Here is a 26,652-nt window from a genome sequence, read left to right on the forward strand (position 1 = left end):
AATTGCGCGCACGCAGACCGATGGAACACGGATTTGATGTATCGTGGATTCGTGAGAATCTTAATTGCTATTGATTTTAGCTCAACACATCTATGCTTTTGGACATCCCTACACAATGAAACACGTACTTAAAATATAGCGATAATGTAATGCAACTGATTTCCTCGCCATTTGATAAAACAATGGTATGGCGATCAACGTATCAACACTCGAACACTCGAAACAATTGTTCGATTTATGTGCTATGATTAAAAGAAATGTATTAAAACAATAAAACCTCAAAAAAATTCAAACCCACGCCGAAAGCCACATAATTGCAGTTCAGAAAAAAACACAATCATTTAAATTAACATTAATGACACATTCTGGAGACTCGGCCGGCGTCACGCTCATCTCACTGAAACGCGATTAAAACTAATTCGTGGTCTACTAAATTATAGAGAAGTTGTACGCGTTCGGCGGATGTCGCCGCAACTTCGGCGCCGGTACAGCCGAAAACCGCACGTCATTGTTTTTTGTATTCCAGCCCCAGGCGCCGGAGCATCCAACACCGACCACTAATTAATTATTTCACATGTATCGATCATTAATTATCCACCGATTTCCGTTATCTTTTAATGACGCACGGCAATTTGTCGAATAACCCACAAATCACATACAAAATGGAATAATGATTTGAAATATTAACACGACGTTGCAGGCATTAATAGCAGAAACCATCGGGTTCGAATCAATCTTAATCTCGTACAAAACGTAATCCAGATATTTATGAGGGAACGCGTGTGCTATTATACTCGTCTGCGGCAATTTGCCTCAGAAATTGTCTTAATCGCCCGCTCAAGGGACTATTTATGTATAATTATTTCAAAATTCGACGCAGCGTTTGATGCCTTTCCGCTCTCTTTGAGGTGGTTCGACAAAAAAGTCATCTGTTGCAACAATTAAGCGTCGAAAAAATAGAAATAAGTATCGAAGGGTCCGCAATAATTACAGGCGAAAATTGACGGTTCCTCAGCACATGGACCGACTGGCGCCCGACAGATCATGCGAGCCTATCTATGTCTTCACGAATTAGGTCTTAGTATTGCGAGAAACATTTACAGCAAATTGATCGTTACAAAGATTCTCAATCTCATCAATTTAGTTAAATAAATAATTATCAGAAAAATAACAGAAATATCCGAATTTTCCTCTGATATTGCTAATATCGACAGGCGCCAAACGCAATTAGCTTCGTAAGCAAATAAATCATAAAATCTTTGCTTCGATCTCATTTAGATGATTACTGCTCGCTCACGTACTAAGCCTTGTTATTTGGTTTCGCAGACGCTTTGGGGTTAATTAAAATGACAAATTAACAGAATTAGCCTCACGTTTCACATACGGCGCGTAATTGGACACGTAATTTTATTTTAATTACTTTTCTCCTTGAATTTGTTGAGGCTGAGTAGGTTATGTTGATGTATAATAGGTATTTATTATTTAGCTAATGCTCAAGCACTAGCAGTGTAATACTTGCAAATTGCATTTACTAATTACATTGTTGCTTTTATATGTTTATATGTACCGTCACTGATTACGACGTGAATGGAGCGGGCAATGTTAAACCACTCCCATGTTAAGTCTACTGTGTAATTGTAGTATCTTGTTTCAGTAGATTACCATTTTTAATTTACCGCTTTTAATATATTGAAGTATTCCAAATTCTTTGTCACAATCTCACCTTGCTGATTATCAAATACATATATAAAGCCATACTTATGTAAATAAATGATTATAATAATAAGTCAACTTAATTTTCTTGAAATTTGACTCAAACTTATTACATTTTCCTTACTTTTTTATACTATATTACTTAACACTAATAATTATTTTTTGTCCATTCTCTTGATTGGCATCAAGAAAGGGCTGTTTTTTCACATTTGAGTAGGTTTAATTTCCAGACGTGACAAGTAATAATTTTTACATAATTAGAATGTATTACTTACAAAAAAAAAGTCTTTCAGCAATTATTTAATTTTTTAAATAATATCGAGATTTAAGATACTTTCCCTTGATATCCCATAGTTTAGGGTACGCCCTGTATATAGTTTTTTTCATTAAGAATAGATCATAGAAATCATATATACTTAACCAATTATAAAAATATATATTTCTCTTAAAATACTAAGATCTTAGTTCAGTTCCAGTTCAGTTTATTGGTTCACAGACTATTATTATCTTTAATATATTGAGAAGTCTGTGCACACAAACCATACTCTAAAAAAAAGTTCGAAAGCCTTCGTATAAGCCCATTATCGTGTAAGGGTAGCCGCAGAGGACATTGTACACTGAATCCTTACCATGCATCACTTCAACCTTTCCCACGTAACAAGACCATTACGTTGTACATAGCTTATTAAGTAAATCTTCGGGATGGAGATTGTTCCCATTAAATGCTTGTGTTTTAAGTTTTTTGACGATTACATTATATTTAATCTCTCTTGTTTATAAAAACTCACTCTGTAGTTCTAAATATTTTTTTAGGGGTCTAATAAAATTTATTATACCATGTATTTATGGTTTTAAGCCAATCACGTTTTTTTATGTCTCAGTGCAAAGACACGATTTAACATTACGAATTAATAATATTTATTCTTACCTTAAGAGTAATTATAACTGAAGCTATCATAATTTACTAAAAAGTATAATAAATTAAAAGCGTCCAATAAAGTATTATTATTAATAGAGACTGTAGGTATATACAGTCTCTATTAAAGGTAAGTCACCGTTTTTTTCTACTTACCACTACTTAGACGTGAATAGCAAAGATTAAGACATTTAACATTTAGTTTGTGCTTTATTTTTTTGGCTATGCAACAGGAAAAATGTATTTATCAAACCCAGTGAAAATATTATGGATGTAATTTAATCTGATTAATTTTTCATTGTATGGTTTTGTATTAACACAGTATCTATCTACTTGATTTCGCTGGTCGTGTCCACATATTTTAGGGACGACTTTTTATATTTTTGTATGTATGTTAATTTTGGCATTTTTGTCCTAATATTGTTGTTCAAATAAAAAAAAATCAAAAAAAATTTACAGTCCTTCCAATCAAATTATAATGATCTATTTTTAATACCATTAGAACACGGCCTTTGACTAATCAGGGCCTTATTCGTTTGTTTGACTATAACAAACGCATTTCATAAATTCCCCCCACACCTTGTTGAATTATTTATGATAATAACAGCAGCGACATTAAGGAAAGTGCACCGATTGTCGTGGTTTCTAATAAACAGTAAATTCTGATTCGAAAGTGATCCATGGATCACGATTTAGACCGCGCCTTAATGAGTCTTAACTAACTCAGTTGATCTCTACGATACGTTAGTGTGAGGTTCTAATTCCGAAACAAAAATTCAAAACTCACACACACAAATGTATCTACACCAATTTGCGCGTAAACTTTCCTAATCCAAATTTTTAAGAGTATCTTTTTCCATATTCCTATTGGTACCTGTTTTGATTATAACTACCAGTTTGGCAGTTGTAAGGTAATCAAAGAATACAATAATAATACTTTTTAAGGCCTTTATAGTGTAGATTAACCCTATTCACCATACCATAATTTTGACGACAATAATATTCAGTAATGACATTTGTTTGCCATTTAATAATGGCTTATTTTACGGATTTTTGTATAATTAATCACTCTGAACGAACCACATTTGAAAACGATTTATTATTATTACATAATATATTGCAGAGAAAATATTTCTTTGAAATCCCTTAAATTATCTTTATTAATGAACACGATATCAATTATTAAAGCAATGCGATGATGCGGGCTTATGTCATCAAAACTAATACAAGTATGTGCCTGATATTCCCACGCTCGTACAATTTGCTACTGCGAATGTGTGCGTTCATTGAAAATTGGCTGAAGCTACATTAGGGCTCGTGATACTTGTACCATGGCTAAACAAGTTAACCACATATATAAATGATAAGTTAATATAATTAACTTTCCAATGGGACAAAGACAGACATTTCGGCCAGATTTTTTAGTTACATGCTGGTTGCAGTTTTTCTTGGTACAATCAAAAATTAATTAGCACCGGGATTCGAAGTCCCTTCCTTGGTTTTGATAAGCGCACATATCACCACTCTAACTACTGAAACATCCAAAACCGCGATAAAACAGTGGCGGTACAATCTTTGATGATCTTTTATCTACATCAGTTTCTGATCATATTATATGCCGGTAACACGCCCTTGATTTTTGGACCTGAAAAATCTATGTTAATACAATATTCCCTTCGCTAAGCGAGTGTTACATCACATAGAAAGAAGACTTCATGAACTCAGTGTCAACAGTCATTCAAAACTAGGTAATCCTAGCCCATTACTTACCTAAAGTTATGTTTTTACAATTAATTTTCGGAAAATTGAAGCCCTGAGACCAACACTCGTAAATGTCACACTCATGTGTTCCGATGGGAATCCCTGCACGTGCAAGTCTTGTTAAATATTATGTTGAATACCACTCGATTTGCAAAACAGAAATTAAAACGAACATTCTTATTAGAATGTTAATTAGCGAACAAGAAAGTTTAAATATCAGAAACGTACTGAGAAAAAGCGTGGTACTTTTTTGGCTAAAGTATTTTTATTCTATAAAAAAAGTGAGACTTTAGACAGGCATCTGAGTCATAAGCGTTCACCTCTCTAATTGCCTTTGCATAATTTCCATTCACGTACAAATGTTGCAATAATGACACTAGTAATTAAAGTCTTTCTATATTTAAGTCATGATTTTTACTGTATATCCAAAATATTAAAACTACTAAACGAATTAATGGTAACCCTAAAATTTTACAATAATATTTGATTATTTTCTATTTAACAATAAGTATTACTACTATTAAAAAAAATGAGATATTAAGACTCTTGTTACTCATAAAGCATTTTACTGAGCGTTCAAAGCTAATGTAGGATTCATTTTCTTATCAGAATTGGATTCACCTTGGCTATTAATTTATAACCGAAATTTATACAACGAATTTCTTTCACACAGTCTGTCCGTTTAAGTAAATATTAACATTATCAAATTCTGCTGTAATATAATTTATCGCACAATCGCTCTTAAGGGCTTCGTGCTCGACCGTTGGTAAGCAAACATTGAAATAGGCGCGGTCTGTCCACAAATGACCGATCATTGAGGACTTCTAATTGTTAAAAATATCTAATTTGAATACATAGTTTATCTATAATACATATCCGGTTAGGTGGGAACGTACGTGTTAGAGTATTATCATTCATCCGGTCATTATTCACTCATTAGTCAGTGATTAGTTTAAAAATTAGTCTGCTCATTTCAATCGAGCTTAGTAGAAATTAATTTCGCTATGTCGACCATTTTAACAACTCATTGGGTATACTTGAAATGTTTTAATAATAACGAATGAGGTATTTCTATCAGTGCCATCATGGTTCTATGAATTATTATAACATGTGTCAATTCGGTGATTAGCTATCTTAAGTCTGTCAACTAAATAAATAAGTGGAAATACTTTTAATATTTACTTCGTTAAAATGGTATATGTGAGACTGAGTTATCAATGATAACGCCCAAGATAACGAAGATGACGGCTCAATCTCAATTTTTTAACAAATTTTTATTGGAATTACTCAACTCGATTGCCTTATTGAAGCTACAAATCATGTCTCTATATTTGAGGTAACAAGGACGAGTATCGTATATCTCGTTAAGAGTGTTTACAGAGTTCCAATATTATTGGTTGCTTAATTGTAATAGTGTCGCCGTTGACAGAATTGACAGGCTGTCATTTGGATAAATGATGGCATTTGTTTGCGCAAATGCTAGTGAGATAAGGGTCGATTATTCTGGATTTTAATTTAAATACTTCACGCACATAGATGTCTATCTATTATTTATTATGCTGACTACTTTGTTATAAGTTTTTGTGAAAACCAAACTCACGTTGTATGTATTTTGGTTGCAGGAAAGCATGTGATGCCGGCCCTTGACGCCCGGCGCCATGCCCACGCCGCTGCAGCCAGGCGGCCCCGCTAGCGGCCCGCCCTCAGAGCGCAAGCGGCGCCGCAAGCGCGACGATCCGCAAAGTTCTGCCGCTCTCGAACCCGACGACGACGACGACGGTACCATGAGTCCTGAGGAGGACCCACGGGCTGCGCCAGCAGCACCAGCTGCCCCTACGCCAGTGCCCTCTTCTGCCCCAGCGCCAACCTCGCCACCCGCCGCCCCCGACGCCGTAGATCTCACTTCACGCCGTGACTCGCCACCACTATCCTCGGATGTAGAACATTTCGATGGAAAGATTGTATACAACCCTGATGGCTCAGCCTACATTATCGAAGATTCTGAGCTGTCAGAGGGTGAAACTAGCCTCTCGGACTTGCCTAAAATAGAACCTGGTTGCATTGTTGATAGCAGAGATAGCAACGTCGTTGAAAGACAGCTTGAATTTCCACAAATAGCAAGCGCATTCTACGTATCAAGAAATCCTTCTCTATACGGCGCTCTATATGGAAGACTAGCTGTTGAAAGAGCGAGGGCGAGACCTGACGCACCCGTAATGCACAGTTATCGAGTGTTTAGTTTTCGTGGAAAAGAGACTCCGAGACCTCAGTCTCCAACCCCTGAGTGCGTAAGCGTACCAGTTAAACCTATTCTAATGTGTTTTATTTGTAAACTTAGCTTTGGATACGCGAAGTCGTTTGTAGCACATGCACAATCTGATCATAGTTTATCTTTACTAGACTCCGAAAGAGATGCTCTGTCAAGAGAAAATGCATCGGCTATCATTCAATGTGTTGGTAAAGATAAAGAATCACTAGTCTCATTCTTAGAACCAGTAGGTGCAGCAGCGCCACAACGTGCTTCCATCTCTGGCAGTCCTGCCAACATGTCAGAACTATCAAGTCCATCAGTGGAAAAAAGGCATGATCTTATGACGCCAGAAAGAGACAATGAGAGTATGTTACCGAATGGATCATGCGATGACAGGAGGCCGAGTCCACCTGCCTGGCGGCCACCTAGATCTTTAGCGGAATCATTACTACCACAACATTCTTTAATATCTGTGGCTCATCCTCATGCCATCAACGCTTCCGTTCAGTCGAGAGTAAGTCCTAACTCTTCACCGCCATTCCAAGCGGCACCACCAGCATTTCTTTCTGGAACAACGATAGGAGTGTGCCCAGATCATTTGGGAGGGAGACCATCTGGTGCTGATTGTCCAAAATGTGAGCTTATTTTAAATTCAGGTAGACTAGGAGGACCATTGGCTGGTATGCACAGTCGAAATTCATGTAAAACCTTGAAGTGTCCAAAGTGTAATTGGCATTACAAATATCAAGAAACATTAGAAATTCACATGAAAGAAAAACACCCGGAAGCTGAAACCAGTTGCATTTACTGTATCGCTGGTCAACCACATCCACGATTAGCTAGAGGAGAAACCTACACTTGTGGATATAAACCATATAGATGCGAGGTATGTAATTACTCAACCACGACAAAAGGAAACTTAAGCATTCATATGCAATCTGACAAGCATCTCAATAATATGCAAGAATTACAAAACGGTGGTAACCCAGGAGAAGGAAATTTACCACCTTCACAACATACACCTCCTGGAGTACATAAGCCACCGTTACCACATCATTCACCTTTAGGTCAAAAACCAAAGCCTACATTTAGATGTGATGTATGCAACTATGAGACAAACGTGGCCAGAAACCTAAGGATACACATGACCTCTGAAAAACATACTCATAATATGCTTGTTCTGCAGCAAAATGTAAAACACATGCAAACATTATCAGCGCTTCATCATAGACAACAGAGTCAACAACAGCTTGAAAGTTTACTCCACTTTCATGGAGGTGAAGCACCTCCTCCAAATCCTGAAGCTGCTTTGGCGGATATGGCCTACAACCAAGCCCTTATGATTCAACTAATGACAGGTGGTCCAGGACCATCCCCACCGGAACTAGGTGCACATTTAGATGTCGGCTTGAATCCAGATGCCATGGAACCACCACCGGAGCCAGCGGATCCCGAGCCAGAAAGAACTTTCCATTGCTGCATTTGCAACTGTTTCTCTACGGACTCCCTAGAGGCTCTCGGTCACCACTTGGCTCAGGACCGAACTAAAATTCGGGAGCAAGAGATACTGGCGCTGGTCGCCGGTCACTACGTTTGTAAACTGTGCACATACAAAACCAATTTAAAGGCCAACTTCCAACTTCATTGCAAGACTGATAAGCATTTGCAAAGGCTACAACATGTTAATCATGTAAAAGAAGGAGGCCCACGTAATGAGTGGAAACTTAAGTTTTGTGGTGGTGTCGGCACTGGGGCCGCAGGAGTGGGTGGCGTTCAAGTCAGATGCTGCGCGTGTGATTACTATACGAACTCCGCACATAAGCTACAGTTGCACGCAGCCGGCGCTCGCCATGAAGCTGCTGCGCTATTGTTGAGACACCTTCGGGATTGTTCCTCTAGACTACCACGTGATCGCTCGAGAGTATATCGATGTGCGCTGTGTGGTTTTGGGGCACCTCACCGCCTGCCTCTACTGCAACACGTTCGTTCAGTGAAGCATCTTCAGATGGAACAGATTCATCAACTCCAGCGCCGCTCTGAGGGGAAAGACCCTACGCCGGACGTTGCTGAACTTTTCCAAGTTATTCCTCAGCCATCGGAACTACCTAGTGGCTTTGACCAGCAGGAAAATGGTGAGTTTTTATAATCGTACTTAGAAATATATTTTATTAAACATTTAACTTCTGTGTAACAAAAGGCGCGTCGTTTGGTCATAGTCGTTAAATCAAGGTTTTTATTCCTAATTATTTATAGGAAAATTAATATTTTCATTAGAAAAAAAATTATAGATACTATTAAAGCCTTGAAGTTTTCTTTAATATAATTTTATATAAAAAAATTTCATCACAATCTTGAAAGACGAAGTGACGGCCAGCCAATTTCTAATAAGAAATAAATAAGTAATTTAATATTATTCTACTTAGTGACTGTTATTTTCCAAGCAAAACAAACCTTTTGTTACACTTACTGTTTACTTCCTTAAGGCATTGTTTTGAAGCCATTATGTAAAGAAACCTAAAATAAAGAACTGGCATTTATAAAAAATGAAACGTTAACAAAAAGCTAAAGAAGTCAATTAGATGCGCGTGCGCAGATCGATAATCGAATCATTCTTTATTTTTCACCTAGATGTCGCCCATGTGAACGTTATGGTACCTAGTTATTTATTACTTATTATATTTAACATACTATTTCGCAACATTTTATACTATAAACCGTGAAAATTCCATTAAAATTAATGTCACCAAGAGCCATTACAGTAGTTCATATCGATAAAATAATACCGAGTAGACTTATGAATGTGATTTCGAAACATCACTATCGTTTTCCAATTTAAAACGATTCGTTCCTTAATCAATTTTGTTTTGCGTTTTTTACAAACGTCTCACTTTTGAGCGAGTTAAATAATAAGACATTGCTCTGTTAGTTTTCGGCGGAGTGAGGTTAATAAAGTGTGTTCTATTATCGACATTGTATGGTGCATTACCGTGCGTGACTGACGCGTCGTGTTCAGCGGTGACCATGTAAAGCGGTGGGTATTTAGCAAGGAACTCGTAATTACTATAATGAGATAATTACACACGGACAAAATTTAATTTGAAGCGCACATTAGAACAGGTTTCTTTAATAACGTACGCCTTACACGGTGTCGCCATAGTCGGCCTCAGTCATTGGTCGGAAGCGACTCCGCCCCGCGAGCGAGGGAGACGACGAGAAGATTTGAATTGAGAACGCGAATTTTCCATAAGTACCGCACGCGGGACAATGACTCGCATTACGTATGTGCCCATCGCACATTAAGAATGATTGCCCCCTTGTGATGAGCTCGCTACATCATCTTACAATGTCGCCGGCCGCATTTCTCGACGCATGTTTATGGTCACACTGAAATACAATAAACCATCAGAGAAATGTGGAGGCGAAAGAAATCCTACTTACACCATTGTGTCCCGTATTTATGCTTATTACTTATTTTCACCTTATTGAGCGAGGTGCTTTAAACTTTCGATGGCCATAAATTTACTTCCGCGATTGCTTTTGCATGGATGATGTATTGGATATCGGAAAGTGCAAAACATAGTTTACTGAAGATAAAATCAAAACTATTTTTTAATATTTCGCGGAAAAATTATGGGATTTGCGTTCCCTAATTGCCATAATTTCTTATAAAATTTGAGAAAAGCCAAGAGGCTGATTACAGATGATTTTTTTTTTTTTAAGTAATAAAAACATATTTCGCTGTCAGTAAATTCTTTATAGTATCAAGATTATATTAAAGTATCGATTTGAAAGGAAAAACGAAAATTGTGATCCATATTGCGATATTTCAAATGCAATGTAATCCTAACGCCACGTTGTAAAAATTCTGACCCAAATCCCGCGAAACAAAGCTTACAATACTTACTTTACGACGCTATAACGATGTGGTGTTTCCTTAGAAAAGGCTCATTGTCCATTGACAAAAAGCGTTGGAGATCGCATTTATAGACATGGTCCCTTACCTGTTCCTATGCTAGACTTTGGGTCGGCCGGTATACATCATAAATTCACTGGTCACTCCGGTCCACTATAAGGGTCATTCCTTTGATTATTATTATGGATTTACTTATCCCTCTCCCCTTCATTAGATGTAACGGTTTTAACTGTTTAAAACTATGAAACAAGTTCCCGCAAGGGCTGGTTTCAGCTGCGCTCGAGTGTGAGATAATTTCCAGTTTTAATTAATTGTGATGTCCCCTTATTAGATCAAGCTTTTATTCGAATTTCAAAATATTATTTAAAGTTGTTGTTCTCAACTTTTTATCAAAGCTGTCTTAAGATTTTTACTGGTTCGGTCACTTGCTTTAAAACTGAACGATAGGTATTTTAATTTAGATTGACAATATTTTTTTACGACGAACTTAATTATTTTGCAATTATATTTGGCAATATTTTATAATAAACAGTTTGTAAATAACTTTAATTTGGCTTTTTCAAAAAAGGTACTTTTAGATAACATTAATATTAAGGTATTTATATTTTTACCAAATATCTCAGTATAACTTTATTAATACTTATTAAAATTTTATTAATATTAATATACTTAAAAGTTACTCAATAATGATAGATATAACGAACGGTAGTTTTTTCACCTTCCTTATTTAAGCGTAAACAATACAGAGCAGCTTCTTTCACACGCTGCCGTGGACATATCCCTGGTCAAATAATAAATACCCTCACACGTTCTTCGCATCTACGCATCTCTCTCGCACTTATTGTCAAATTCACATACGATCTGCCAAATGCATTTGATCTGACGCGAATTCGAACCTTTTGTAATAATGAACAATGATTGTTTGCCCGCTCTGTATCTTCTTTGTGTGCAAAATTACAATATACTTGTTACGTTGTATTAATGTGCCTGCGAATGTGTGCGTACGGGGTGGATAGAGCGATACCTTTGTCTTGCTGGGACGACGCAAACAAAACAAGTCTTACTAATAATATAAAGGAGAAGAATTTTATTTTTAACTTCAATTCAGAATAGTAACAAACGCTGGCACCGAACAATAGTCAGCTTCATTTATAAAAATAATCTTTTTTGTAGATAAATCTCACGTAGACGTAGGTAGACATTGTTAACGTTCAGATTACCGATTGCTATCCATTTCGTGTGCACATTCCGTACAGGAAAGTAAGTCACTTTAGAAGCCCACACTTCAGCGATTTAATGAACTCTTACTTAATGTATATTTTCTTTTTGTTAACAGATAACAAGGAGCCTATTGACCAAAAACCTGAACTGACTCAGGAGCAAAAGATGTTGCGATTTTTGGAACAACACCAACAGCAACAGCAACAACAGCAGCAAGCCCCTCAACAATCCTTACCTCAAGTATCGAATGAAAAAGAAGAAGAAGATAATTCACCATCTCACACGTGCCCATACTGTAATTTCAGCTGTGATAGCGAAAACAAGCTTCACATGCACGTCAACTCAATGCATGCTGACTCAGCAAGACACTTCATTTGTCCTTTGTGCCAAGATGCATTCAAGGATAGGCCAGCGCTCGAACGCCACGTTATGCAAATCCATTCTGTAAACTCAGAAGGCTTACAGCGGCTATTACTTTTGGTTGATCAAAGCCACTGGCTAAACGGAGCTAATCAATCTCAACGTGAAGATTCCAGACAAGGTGATGAAGAACGTGAGAGAGAGATATCTTCACCACGCTCTGAAGGTAGCGTAGATGGAGAAACAGAAAGGTGTTCTACTTGCAACAGAACATTCCGAAACGTAGATGAACTTTGCCATCATCAAAATGAATCTGGACACCTGGAATTGAAACAAACACCCCAAGGACCTGGTTACGTCTGTTGGAAAAAAGGTTGTAACCGTTATTTTGAGGCAGCTCATGCTCTACAAAATCACTTCAAAGAAGCGCATGCTCGCAACTCGATTGCTAATATGTCAGTATCAGAAAAACATGTTTACAAATATCGTTGCAATCAATGTAGCCTTGCATTCAAAACAGTCGAAAAACTGCAACTTCATTCACAATATCATCTTATTCGCGACGCTACTAAATGTGTTCTATGCGGACGGAGCTTTAGATCAATATTAGCTCTACAAAAACATGTCGAAACTTCTCATTCTGAGTTATCGGAAGATGAACTCGCTGCTTTCAAACGTAGCTTGGCCTCTAATCCTTTACTGCAATCAAACCAAGGAACTGCATTAGATCACACTACAGCAGAATTATTGCGCAAAGAGGCCCTAAGAACACCCGATGATGAATTAGGAGAGATGGAAGATAGAGACTCCAGTGCCACTGTTGCTGACGAGTCAGGCCACAATGATGCTGAAAATTCTGATGACTCCATCATTTATAAAGACCAACAATTCTTAGAAGATTATTTGAATTCTCAGGCTATGGCAGAAGATTCTTATAACGATCCAAATAGAAAATATAAATGCCATCGTTGCAAAGTTGCATTTACAAGGCAATCTTATCTTACAGCGCACAATAAGACGCTTCTTCACAGAAAAGGTGAAAAGTTAACTTATCCTATGGAAAAGTATCTCGACCCAAACCGACCATTTAAGTGCGATGTATGTAAAGAGTCATTCACACAGAAGAATATTTTATTGGTTCACTACAACAGCGTCAGTCATTTACATAAATTAAAACGAGCCATGCAAGAACAGCAAAATAATAATAACCCTCCGGTTTCACCAGGCGCTGGAACTGCACCATCTAATTTGACTCTCACACCTAAAAGTACATCGAGTGAAGAGGATGATCGCAAAAGATATAAATGCAATATATGCAAAGTAGCTTATACGCAAGGCAGCACGTTAGACATTCATATGCGATCAGTTTTGCATCAAACACGTGCCGGCAAGTTGCAAGAGTTAGCCGCGGCAGGCCACGTTGACTTAACACGGCCTTTAGTAGAGCAGCCGGATAGAAACGACCCCGCTAAAATTTTACAAGACGTGTTGTCGCCAAAAAATACATCCCCTTCGTCTACTAGCAGCGGGGGGCCGCGCTCTTCACCCCCCGTGCGCCCAGGTAGCCCGCGATCCCCTCGCGCAGGTAGCGCCTCGTGCGACCGCTGCCACGCGTCATTCCCAACTGGGGAGCTACTCGAAGCACATCGCATTACTTCATGTCCTTTTGGCGATGCGCGGGCGCAATCGCCACTCGGTGACGCAGAAGCCGCGGCTTTAGACGAGATGGTAGCTAAGGGCAATCCGCCCAAACGAAACTCACAAATGTATAAACAACTTCTCGAGACATTTGGGTTCGATCTCGTCATGCAATACAATGAAAATCAGCGCCGAAAACTGCAAGAGGAACGCGAAATGGCGCGAGTTCCGAGCCCACCACCGCCGCCCCCCGAGGAGAAACCTCCGGATGAAACAAAATCTACCTGCCAACACTGTAACAAGGAGTTTTCTAGTGTATTCGTTTTAAAGACTCATTGTGAAGAAGTGCATAAAGATAAAGTTCCCCTGGAATTTTTAGAACAATTTGCGGAGCATTTCAAATCCGAGTATGAAAGAAAATCTGGTGCGCCGAATTCCCCTCGTGCTGGATCACCCGCGCCACAGGGCGACCGTTCACCTTCACCACGGGGTGATAACAACGGAAATTACAATGAAAACACGAATGGTTCTAGTGAAGCTCAAGCGGGAGCCTTGCTTGCAGCCCAAGTGCAGGAGATGCAGGCGGCACTGAACATGCTGCAGCTGCAGCAACAACTAGGACAGTTGCATCCTATGGTAGCTCAGATGCTATCTCTGGGATTACCTCTCGGGTTAAATGTGGGTGCGTTAGCAGCTATGAACCTTCAGCCACCCCTGGTGCCGCTGATGCTGCCACCTCCGCCTTTTGATTCGATGCCCTTCGCTCAAGACGCCCATATGAAACAGCAGCAACTTATTCAGCAACAACAACAGGTATGTCCTAATTATAGATTCTTATGTACCTTTCATTTTCAAAGATAAATAAAAATAATTATAAGTACTATTTAATTAAAATATGAAATTAATTATTTATTCACACTTCGTTGCAAAGAAACACACTGTGTGTCATGAAAGCGTTTTAAATTAAGACTGTTAAACTTATTAATTAATCGTGATATAGAGTTATTATCATCATTAAAGAACACTGTGTACTTTTATACGCAAGTTCTACATATGAAATAATGTGTTTTAGGTATTATAACATATATTCATTAAAAGAGAAAGTATATTTATTAGTAATCATAACAATCAAATATAGATATTTACAATTATCTTAACCATAGTAATAATTAAAAAATTATAAAAATTCAATTAAAACACGTCATATTTGTAGTAATACTGGTTATAAAGGATAGATTTATGAGCAGCCTAATTTTCGTATATATATACACAAACAATATATAATACACAAACACAAAAACTATCCCCAAAAGATACTAAGTAAATATTTAATAATCAATATTTAATCATTACGATTAATTAAAAAACGAATCATAAAAACTGTCATAAGACAGTACATATTTTTCATTACATAAGTAAGTGTATGAAGAACAATGATAGATGTCAATTTATAAGATGTATTTAATTAATGTTTATTGTTGTTTAATGTAATTAATAATAAATTCATGAATATTGTGATTTTCATATAATTGCACAAACCACGGTTTCTATCAACATACATTAAATAATGCGATCTTAATACGCTCTTGTTAACAATATTAAGGTATCATCCTATTATTTGAATTATCGTGTTTGTAGACCGTATGAGTAAAACTGACGGTCATGTGACCTATTTCATATAATATATTCATATTACACAACATTATTATGTTAAAATATTTGATCGTAGTCAGGACTACGTACATTGTAAGATAAGCGTTAACTATTTGTCCAAACTAACAGAGGGTTCTTTGTTAAGCGCCAAGGGCCAGGCTCTTATTATCTATAACAATTACCTTGTTATTTGAGCTTACCTGTACTCTACACAACTTACGTGCATTCTACGAGGCTATTCAGATCCTTCACCTCTACGTATTTAAAATAAAATAATATTATTTTTAATTAAATTCTATTCTTTGCAGGCTAATGCGGCTGGGCAAAAAAGAGCTCGAACACGTATTACTGATGATCAATTGAAGATTTTACGATCGCACTTCGATATTAATAACTCGCCAAGTGATGAAGCTATTGCTAAAATGGCCAAACAATCCGGCCTTGCTACAAAAGTCATAAAACATTGGTTCCGAAACACCCTATTTAAGGAACGTCAACGTAACAAAGATTCACCTTATAATTTTAACAATCCTCCGTCGACCACTCTAAATCTTGAAGAATATGAAAAAACTGGTGAAGCAAAAGTAACAACATTGGATTCATCAGCGAGCTCAGATGAAGGAAAACCACCACCAGAAAAAAAGGCAAAAACTGAAGAAAATATGATTGTCGCTCAACCAGATGTGAAATGTGAACCAAATGAAGAGCCCACAATGGAGGAAAAATACAACTCATATGATGACCGACACCAAGAAGATCAAAGTTTCATATTTCCTCAAATTCCATCCCAAAGTCCGGCTCTAAGTACACCTGACTTGCACCAAAACATATCTCGGCCTCAGACGCCGACACATTTATCTTTAAATTCCTTAATACAGTCTCAATTGGATTCAATACCAGCTACTAGTATACCACAACCACCACACCCGTCAATGCTTCCACCTAAAATGAATCCTAATTTCACGTCCCCAAACTCCGCGCCCCCGAACGTCCTACCTTTGACCCCAAATCGCAGCCTCAGTCCTGGCAGGGGACCGGCCGATTTCGGACTTTCCGGGGGCAACTCGAACGGATCCAACAGCTCGGGGTCTTCTGGCAAACGCGCCAACAGAACTAGATTTACAGACTATCAAATAAAAGTATTACAAGAGTTTTTTGAAAATAATGCTTATCCAAAAGATGACGATCTAGAATACCTTTCTAAACTATTAGGACTTAGTCCAAGAGTTATAGTAGTATGGTTTCAAAACGCTCGACAGAAAGCTAGAAAAGTATACGAAAACCAACCAGCCGCAGATCCACCTGCGGGATCGATGGATGATGCTAACCGATTTCAACGCACACCAGGTCTCAACTACCAATGCAAAAAATGTCAACTCGTATTTCAAAGATACTATGAATTAATTCGACACCAGAAGACTCATTGTTTTAAGGAGGAGGATGCGAAACGCTCTGCGCAGGCACAAGCGGCAGCTGCGCAGGTTGCTGCAACACTAAGCAGCGAAGACTCAAATTCAAGCACCGTAGAACACCACGTTCCGCATGTGCCAGTTTCACCGGCACCACCTCGTACTCCAACGCCTGCTGCGCCCAACTACCCAGTTTCACCAGCTCCCCCAACACCTCATACACCTGTCACGCCTCTCTCACATAACCCTAGAGATGATAAAGATGGTAATTTTCAATGTGATAAATGCAACCTAGTCTTCCCGCGATTTGACTTATGGCGAGAGCATCAGATGGTTCATTTTATGAATCCAAACTTATTTCCCACTTACCCACCTGACTCCCCTTTTGGAATTTTACAACAACACGCTCAACTTCAACAATTAAATGCGTCGTTATCAAATGAAGAGGCTCGGCACCCTTTAGTGGCTGCCCTTAATCAGCAAGTTAAAAGAAAGTTTGACGACTTTGAAGAAACAGACACTGGTGAGCAGCCGAAAGATAAACGACTTAGAACAACAATTCTGCCAGAGCAATTAGATTACTTATATCAAAAGTATCAAATAGAATCAAATCCTTCAAGAAAAATGCTTGAAAATATTGCCCGAGAAGTTGGTTTAAAAAAAAGAGTTGTTCAAGTTTGGTTCCAAAATACAAGAGCTCGTGAAAGAAAAGGACAATTTCGTGCTCATGCGCAAGTTATTAACAAACGATGTCCGTTTTGTCCCGCTCTATTTAAAGTGAAGAGTGCGCTCGAAAGTCATTTAAGTACAAAACATGCTGATCAGTGTGCAAGAGGGGAAATAAATGTAGATGCATTACCAGATGAAGAGTTAAGTACGGAATCAACTCCAAGTTTTGGATCACAACAAAGTGACAGGCAGCAAAATTTTTCCCAAGCGGGGGCTCCCATGTTGCCCCCTATTTTTCCGCCGTTTCACTCAGACATGGAGAAATTTATCAAACAGTATAGTGAGGAGTCAATGAAGAGATATGTAAGTGAACTCCAGGTTCAGGCTGCCGCTCAACAAAATGGTGGTAGCAATGAACCATCTGAGAGACGCCCTGAACATGGAAAATCGGAAATTCCTTTAGATCTCAGCAAACCTGTAGATTTATCAAGACCAGGATCTGACGCAGATGAAAGATCAGATACAGCATCTGAAACAATGGAATTCTATGAAGAAGATGACTCGTCTTCACTTGACTTTCACACGGGTCTACCAAATCAAAGGCCACCTGGCAAACGATTTCGAACACAAATGTCTTCTGTTCAAGTGAAGATCATGAAGTCTCTGTTTTGTGACTATAAAACGCCAACGATGGCAGAATGCGAAGCACTCGGGCGTGAAATAGGATTACCGAAACGTGTAGTCCAAGTTTGGTTCCAAAATGCTCGTGCCAAAGAGAAGAAAGCGAGGCTCGCCGCTGGTTTATCGGAGGTGTCAGACGCACAACCACCGGAAGATTGTCGCGTCTGCGACTTTAAATACAGCCACAAGTACTCGGTGCAAGATCATGTGTTTACGCGGGGCCACATCGCCGCCGTGCGCGCCCGGCTCGAGAACAGCGCTGGCGCAGGTGACGATGGCACACTAGCGTTGATGCAAATGGCAGCACGATTGGAGAGCGGGCTTGGCAACGAGCTCCACAACGCCTTCCTCCGCCCTCAGCTTGCCGGCAACGGTGAGTGTACTTGAACGTAGTTGTGATAGCGTAAGCATGCGTTGTGTTTAATGAACTTATTATTTAGAACCTCGCAGCGGCGAGCTTTGGAACGATTCGTAGTTTCCATACGTTTCGTGCAAAGCTCATATGTGCCGTGACGGTCGTTGATCTATTTTCCTACTAGTGATTCCTGTAAATAAACATTAGTTATATGAAGTGAATTATAACGGCATATGTGGCACTCATATTCAAAGGGCTTCAATAAATCGGTACAAAATAGGTATTTAGTTCGTTCGTATTAATAACGATTCTTATTATTTAATGCACTCCGAATAAGTATTGTTATTCAAACACAACAACCACGGTACATATTAGTTTCGTAATGTCATTAACTTTCTTTGTTTGGTTGTTGTTTTTGAATATGTGAGTGATGGATGGCGAGATGGTTGTCTTCGGAGGCGCGAGAGGCGTGCCGGCCGCGGCCGATGGGCGGCTCACAGACCACCGCTATTCAAATGCAAACGAACACAACAATGGTAGGAGTTAGGACGCGTGAAGGACGTCGTATATCTAATGGGACCGATCTGGCGCACATGCATTCGCTCCACATGAATAATCAATTATTTAAATTACGCCAATCAAAAGACTTTCTCGGTAATTCTATTCCGAAGCCAATTGTTCGCATTTCTTCATATTTATTTAGACTCGTTGAATATGAACGCCACATAGCCCGCGTAGTCTAGTAATCTGTTGCATAATATTATTCTTCCTAGTTGTTCATATTTAAAACTCCTATTAGGTATTAGCAAACGATTGTTGTAGGTGTGTAATGAAAACCAAATTATATATTTTAGAGAATTTAAAACGTTTTAGTTATTATATAAAGTCATAGCGAAGCCTGAAATCTATTAATATTTAATAAGGTGCCTTGTAAGAATCGAGTGTTGTAAATTATTATCGTAGTCCACTGTAAATAATTGAATCGTGTAAAAGTATACTACTAGCCGATACAGAGATGTAAATGGTGATCGCTTGTGACATCTACTACAATGTAGTATTAGACATAGAGATAGATATTAAATATATTGTTCGTTTAGAGGCAGCTTAAGGACTTGTGATATAACTGTATGTAATTAGTTTGCATATGTTCGTAAAGGGCACGAAATACATACAAACATAACATAAGTTTGTACTTTACATTATAATGACTTTCGTGTGGGGCCGGGTGTTCCTATCGCATTTACATAAGAGTTGAATTTGGGGGGTTAGGCGATATGCAAATATTGTTTCTAATGCGTTCTCTACATAAAGACGTCAAGAACTCGTGCATTCTTAGCACGCGCTGCGGGTGCTACCATTATATTTCGTATTTATTTATTATGTGAAAACTTGCCTTCCGTCTTAACCGCGTGTCAAGTATTCGAATGCAAATATCGCATATAAATGTAACGCGTATAATAATCTTATAAATACTTAGCAGGTTTTATTATTGCATATCGCTTTGTTATTTTTTTTTGCATTATGTTATGTTTGTATTTATTTTTTACCTTTTGTTGTCTATTTGGTTTGTAGACGTCATGACGACAGATTTGCCTCGAGCGCGACTTCCAATATTTTTATTTTTATTTGTATAATTTAATTTTAAACTAATTTTATGCAATCTGCATTTACTTGTTATTCAAATTATGAATCCAGTGCCAGCCAGTGATAATGAAATTCTCTAAACGGCATTTCCGATTGTAAACTAGGTACATAGTATTATTATTATCTACAGTTATTTTATTTGCCGAATTCGTTGAAATAAATGCAATATTTATATTATTGAATTATGTTTTTTTTGTTTCCTTGGTTCCTTTATCCTTAGTTCTTTGTGTTTTTTTATAATTTTTGCTTACAAGGAATTTCTCCTTGTTTTTGTTTTTTTAATCTCCTGCTAAGTTTAAGGACGCAGGTGACTATTGTAGGTTATTTGGAATGTAACTTAAGAATACCTGAGTATAAAACAAAAGACGTCTTTGTTGATTTTCATATAACGGAGTTCATACTAAGTGTGAGTAAGACAAAAGATGTTTTAAATTATATGTCTCGCTTCGTGGGTGGCGCTGTCAGTGTACACTGTTTGTTTTCTCACTTAACAATACAGATTGCTGGTTTTAATTAATATTCAAAAAGGTTTTATATGTAAATTGCAACGATCGTGACGGTACGCCTCTGCTTAATACTGATCATACATATATGCTGTTATCCTATTACTTAATTGACCTTAAAACTTAAACAGATCTTATTATTGAAAAATATAATCAAAGTTAATCAAATCAAAATTATCAGTAATATTTGCAAAGCATTGCGTAACTATTTTTTGTAAGAGATTGTTAAAAGTTAACCGGAAGTTATTTAAAAACTAAGTATTTCAGGCGAAAGTCACTTAACACCACAATATTGTAAGCTCGGAGGTCAGCAACGTCGTATCGCTACAAAAGCATGCAAATAAACCCTAAAATTAAATATTACAATACGTTGACTAAGAATCGTATCTCTTAAATAATCTTTGGTAAAGTTAGTCCTTTATTAAATCAATGTCTGTTTCTAGTAGACAGAGGAGGCATTTAAAAAAATGTTTAATAAAACTGTATCATACATTTGTCTGGCCCATTATACTGTCTTCTCACATATAAATTTTATGTCATGTTATATAATAGTAAGGCTCTCACTGAAGTTTACGTTTTATTATGTACTTATAAGTTCTTCAATGACAGTGCGCAGTAAGCCAAATAAGCAGTGATGCCGACTTCTACAGAATTTTCCCCCTTCGACCAACTTTCAATTTTGATTTAAACCCTTAAAGTTGTTGTTGTTGGCTTAAGAGGTAATTTCTTATATGAGCAAACATACATGCAAGTAATATAAAATAAAATAAAAACAAAAAAAAATTCGTTTAGTTAATGAAGCTTTTTGACATTTCCGTTATATTTGGTTCTAGTTATAAATTGTATAGAATCGTAAAAACAAAAAAATCTAGTGTGTGTAGATCCTAAGAAACCCCATACATTTTCAATAAAAACAAGGTGGTTTCAAGGACCATCACTGCAAATGCGTAGAAGTTGACTTTTTTCTGATTAATGTCAATGCGATAACTTTCAATTCAAAAGCCGGCCAATTTATATGTTAGTAAAGAATAATCAAGTATTTAATATAAGCAAGACCTTGGTTAGTAATAATTCGATTTTTGGCTCTTGTCACTTGAAACTTTTGTAAATTTTCTTTTGTTTAGTAAGTACCTGCGTTCGTATAACCTTGAATCTAAACCTTATCTTTTGTTATCTGAAAAATCAATTCTCTATAATAGACTATTAATCTGTTTGTAATTAACTAACGTCTACTCCGTATACAGCGAGAAATTGCCAATATAAAAAACAGAGGCCTTCATCGCACTTAGAAAGCCCATGTGCGTTTAATGTTAGTTCTAACTACTAAAATAGGTATTTTTTTACCTGCTGTAAGCGATATACGTAGCATTGAATTATTCCGTGATTTTAAATAAAAACTTAAGCCACCCACTCAATATTCGAGATCTCATTACAAAAAATATTAAATTGCCGATACACAATAGAATAAGGCTAAAGTTGGAAAAAATCCTCCCGTTACCGAACCAACTAATTATTTATTTCATTGTTAAACACGGCAGTACGACGTGCTTGCCAGAAAACAACTCTTTTTGTTATATTACAATAGATTTTTTATAAAATTAAATGATACCGAGCTCTATTTTGTATTGGAGATATATTTAAGGGTAATGTAAGTGATTTAATGCCAAACGAAATATTTTATTGAAGCTGTCACAGGCCATCCTTAAACATAAAAAAAAATTGGTAAAGATTTACAATAACAATACACAACAGTATAAAATCAGCAATCAAGACCAGAAACAAAGAAAAGCAATTTTCGGTTAACCGAAATTTTAATTTATTTTAATTAAATAACATTAAATAACGATGAATATATATATATTTTATACAAATATTTCCATCGTATAAGGCAATTATATTATAATTATATCTTCATTGTTAATTTAAAATTAATACGGCAATCCTGCAACTTATATACAAAGATTCGAAAGCAGACGCCAGTCATCCTAACACTAGACGAACATAGAAAAGTCAGTTGGTAGATAATGATATATGATACTATATGTCTAAAAAAACAATATAAAATAAATAGGCAAAGGAGCTTAAGAAACAACGATTCAAAATACTTTTTAATTATTCAAATTATATATCGTTATAGATCTATAATTTTAATTTTAATGACTCTTAATATTTAAAATTATTATCAATACAAATATCAATAAACAGTACTCATATAGCCAAACTATACATTGCACGTAGTTACAGAAACTTTGACGTTTTACTTAAATAAACGTAAAGAGGGACGGAGGGGAGGCCTGGAGTCACGTCGAGGACTCCCAAGCCATTACCCGCTCCAAACCGTATCGACGAATAACCGCCAATTATTGAATTGCTCCACAATCTTTTTACAATTTCTCTGGCCGTTATTATATTTCTATTAAGCCTTTTTTGTAATCAAACTACTAATGATTCGATTCCATTTCCTAGACGGACGTGCCGTCCCGTCATTTTAATGACACAACGTAATTAGATACGGATGCTTTGCGGACGATGACTCTGTGCCCATCTTTGTTTTAGTGTCAATTTCAATAGTTATAATGTATTGTTTTTCAACATTATTATTGTAAAATCTCTACTAATATGAAAAGTTATGTTAAGTATTTTTCAATTAATTACTTCTAGATGCTTTTATAATGCGCATAAAACTATTCGATTAGATTTCTTTAAATACACGACTGGATACGGTTGGCCAATGGCCAATATCCCACCTGATGCTAAGTGAGATGTGGCTTTTTCGTGGACACTCCTGTCTAGGAGATACCTGTAACATAACATGAAATTACATACGGTTGATCCAGAAAATAGATTTTCGATGGACTAATAAATTTACTAATTATTTAAGAGTATATTCTTCTTTTAAATTATCGTGCATTGACATCAAGTTCAGTCACCTTGTTGGGGTCAGCGAAGACAAAAAGTAGGCATTATCAGTGGTCGGGTTTCAATTTGTGAAATTGATTTGTGGTGCGAACAGCTGCGTTTGCTACGGCTACACGTCCGAGAGTGTTACAAACGAATGAACTAAACACCGTAGGTATAGTAAGTACTAGACGTATCGCTCAGATTTTTAAGTATATATCCTAATGATAACATAATAAACTAATCAACTTTAATATGAAACTTTATTCAATCAATAACAGAGCGCACTTATTAATCTTTGTACTACTATACTATACTGTATTGTTTGTACACCATTTTAAAAGAAAGGTCGGCAACGCACTCCCGAGTCACCTGGCATTCAGTGTCCATAGATCCCCGTTTGCGTTTGTGATAAGTAGCGAAACAAAATGGTATAGTAGTAAGTTCCTATACATTCCAAACATATTCACGTGATAAAGATTCAGATTTTCGATGTTATATACATTTTATAGAATATTATTTATTCATAGATGATGTAAAGAAAGATGTATATGTACATAGTACAAAAAGTAAAGTTTATTAAAACAAACAGACTGTTAAATATTGTAATACATAGTTTTATTTCGTGACACATTTATTTGTAGATAATTTAACAATATTTTATAAAATCGAGAAATTATTAAAACCTTAAGCCGTTAAGATAACAAGTATGTTTCAACACCCCATCACAACCAAGCCTCATTACTCGGTATTAAAATCGTGATTGTTATTTTAATCATTTTGCCGAGAAACAAAGCTGAGATTAGTACCGAGGTAATTATACCGCTAAGTATAACCTACGATGTTGGTAAATTGGTACCTTCCTATTAGATCTTACGAAGAGAATGTGATAATTCCTATTGTAACAGCATTCAACAAATAGACATTAATTTACAGAAAAACTTTCGTATCAAGTGTACTACTACTTAATAATCTGTGTAAAAACGAATCAAAAACATTCCTGGCTTCTTTTGCTTTTAACAATCATTAGTGGTGATCCAGAAGATAAACAATGTCGGTCTTAGACAAAATATATATTTACGATATAGTAAAGGCAATCAAGTTTTCCTTTTAATAAACCGCTAAAAATATATTTTAACTCTCTTATTTAAAGTTCACAATTACAGTTTTTGAAAAAGCACACATAATTATAAGCTATTTCGCGAGACACGCGAACGCCATCTATGAACAATAAATATTCCATAGGTAAATAAACATGTTGTGAAAAAATGTATTTTCGATCGAAAAGCTGCGTCGTCATCACATGGATAAGCGTATGTATTGGAACTAACTGTTATAAAAATAATTTCGCTATTTTCTTCAATGTTTCTTATGCATAATTATGTTTTATTAATTTTTATATAGAAGAGGAGGCAATCGGTCAGGAGGCTCATCTGATGTTACAATGGATGAACACTCTCAATGCCAGACGGCTGGCGAGTGTGTTGCCAGCCTTTATATTTTTGAAATAGTGAACATATACAAAAATAAAACAGTCGTTGCAAAGTTCAATCGCGCTCTTATGTTTACTAATCACAGTTCAAATTAAAAGTTGATTTATTTATTTATTATCTTTTTTCACAACATTTATTGATAATATTTATTTAGATATTTGCAAAAACCCTCTTCCTACCTATTTTATTATAAATGTTATACTGAAGTTAGACGTCCCATCTGTGTTCCTAAATTTATTGATTTTATAGCGTCGTAAATCATTAAACAAATTAAAGATGTAAGCTTAGGGACGTAGTTCGCACTAAACACGCCCACTTTATTATCGCCATAAACGATCGTTTTAAATCAATGGTAGCTTCAAAACTTCGTTCAGTTAAGTACTTACAGCTAGAAGAATTCAAATATACAATATTCTACATTTGCAAATCTTTATTCCTTTTGATAGACTTATAATAATAGTTCACGTAAATACATACTCATTAAAAAATATATCGTTTATAATATACTATATAAGTTACTGTCAATTATGGAGACACCAGGAAAAATCTAATCGTATATCTGAAATATAAGTACTTATATACAGAGATTTAATCACCACCAAATTAATTAGTACATACATAAACTAATGAATACTCTCCAAACATAAAACATATGAAAGAAATGTTTATATTATACATACAGCTTGCTTTTTTGTGTTAAAAATCCAGCCTGTATTTTTTATGTTTTTTTTTGGTTTTATTTCAGTACTAATAACATCAAAATAGCAATGAAGCAATCTTCACTTTGACTGCCTATTGAGGTTGAAACTTAATTACATTTCGCGTTATCCCTTCACACACTGACATTAACACCATAACTACTCATTGTTCCGACTGCGAATGCCACAAATCATACGATTTATTTTGCAACTTTTTAGTGCCATGAGTTAAAATTTTTATGGGACGTAAGTTAATTTATAATCTAATTCTAATTTATATCAACGTTTTCATAAACCCAATTGATACCTTTGGTTTTTTAAAAGTAATCTTTCTTTTTATTTCGTCTTTCAGTACGAGATAATAATTTTTGTCACGGATATAATATTATACTCGTATTACTAAAACTATTCTATTTAAATATTCAATAATATAAACGTAAAAGCAAAATAAAAATGACATTAATTATATGTTTTTCGTTATAATTTAAATGTGATTAAATTAAAAATAACACTGATTAGGTCAAGAAATACAAAAATAAATAAATTAAATTCAAAATTGAATTATTAAAAGATTCATAATGGCGTAACAATATAGTCTGTGCTCACAACTACAAATTCAATTATAATAACTATTTCTATAAATGTCACAGAATGAATTGAATTATAATTGCGTGAAATGGAATTTAGTACAATTTATAGAAAAAAATATTTTTACGTTTAGTAGTTTAACGGTTTTGTAATTTTCATATTTTATACTAAATCTATACTCTGCGGTGTATTGCATTTTTGATTAAATTAAATGTTCTTTATTTGCCAATTAAACACCTCTTAAAATTTTGTGTTAGTTATAATTTAGAAAATATATATTCGTTTTTT

General features: G+C 36.1%; 1 protein-coding gene across 2 annotated transcripts in view; it reads left to right on the forward strand.

The window, feature by feature from the left end:
- The window catches only part of LOC111003013 (zinc finger homeobox protein 3), a 105,408-nt gene that overhangs the window by 23,313 nt on the left and 55,443 nt on the right, over positions 1 to 26,652 (forward strand). For both annotated transcript variants that reach the window (XM_022273340.2, XM_045628056.1), the window contains exons 2-4: positions 6,013 to 8,773; positions 11,891 to 14,586; positions 15,735 to 18,558. In XM_022273340.2, the coding sequence (XP_022129032.2) occupies positions 6,049 to 8,773; positions 11,891 to 14,586; positions 15,735 to 18,558 (8,245 nt within the window). In that variant the 5' untranslated portion in view covers positions 6,013 to 6,048. The remainder of the gene's footprint in view (positions 1 to 6,012; positions 8,774 to 11,890; positions 14,587 to 15,734; positions 18,559 to 26,652) is intronic.

The sequence above is a fragment of the Pieris rapae genome, chromosome 4, assembly GCF_905147795.1.
Source record: "Pieris rapae chromosome 4, ilPieRapa1.1, whole genome shotgun sequence".
In the NCBI taxonomy this organism is placed as follows: domain Eukaryota; kingdom Metazoa; phylum Arthropoda; class Insecta; order Lepidoptera; family Pieridae; genus Pieris; species Pieris rapae.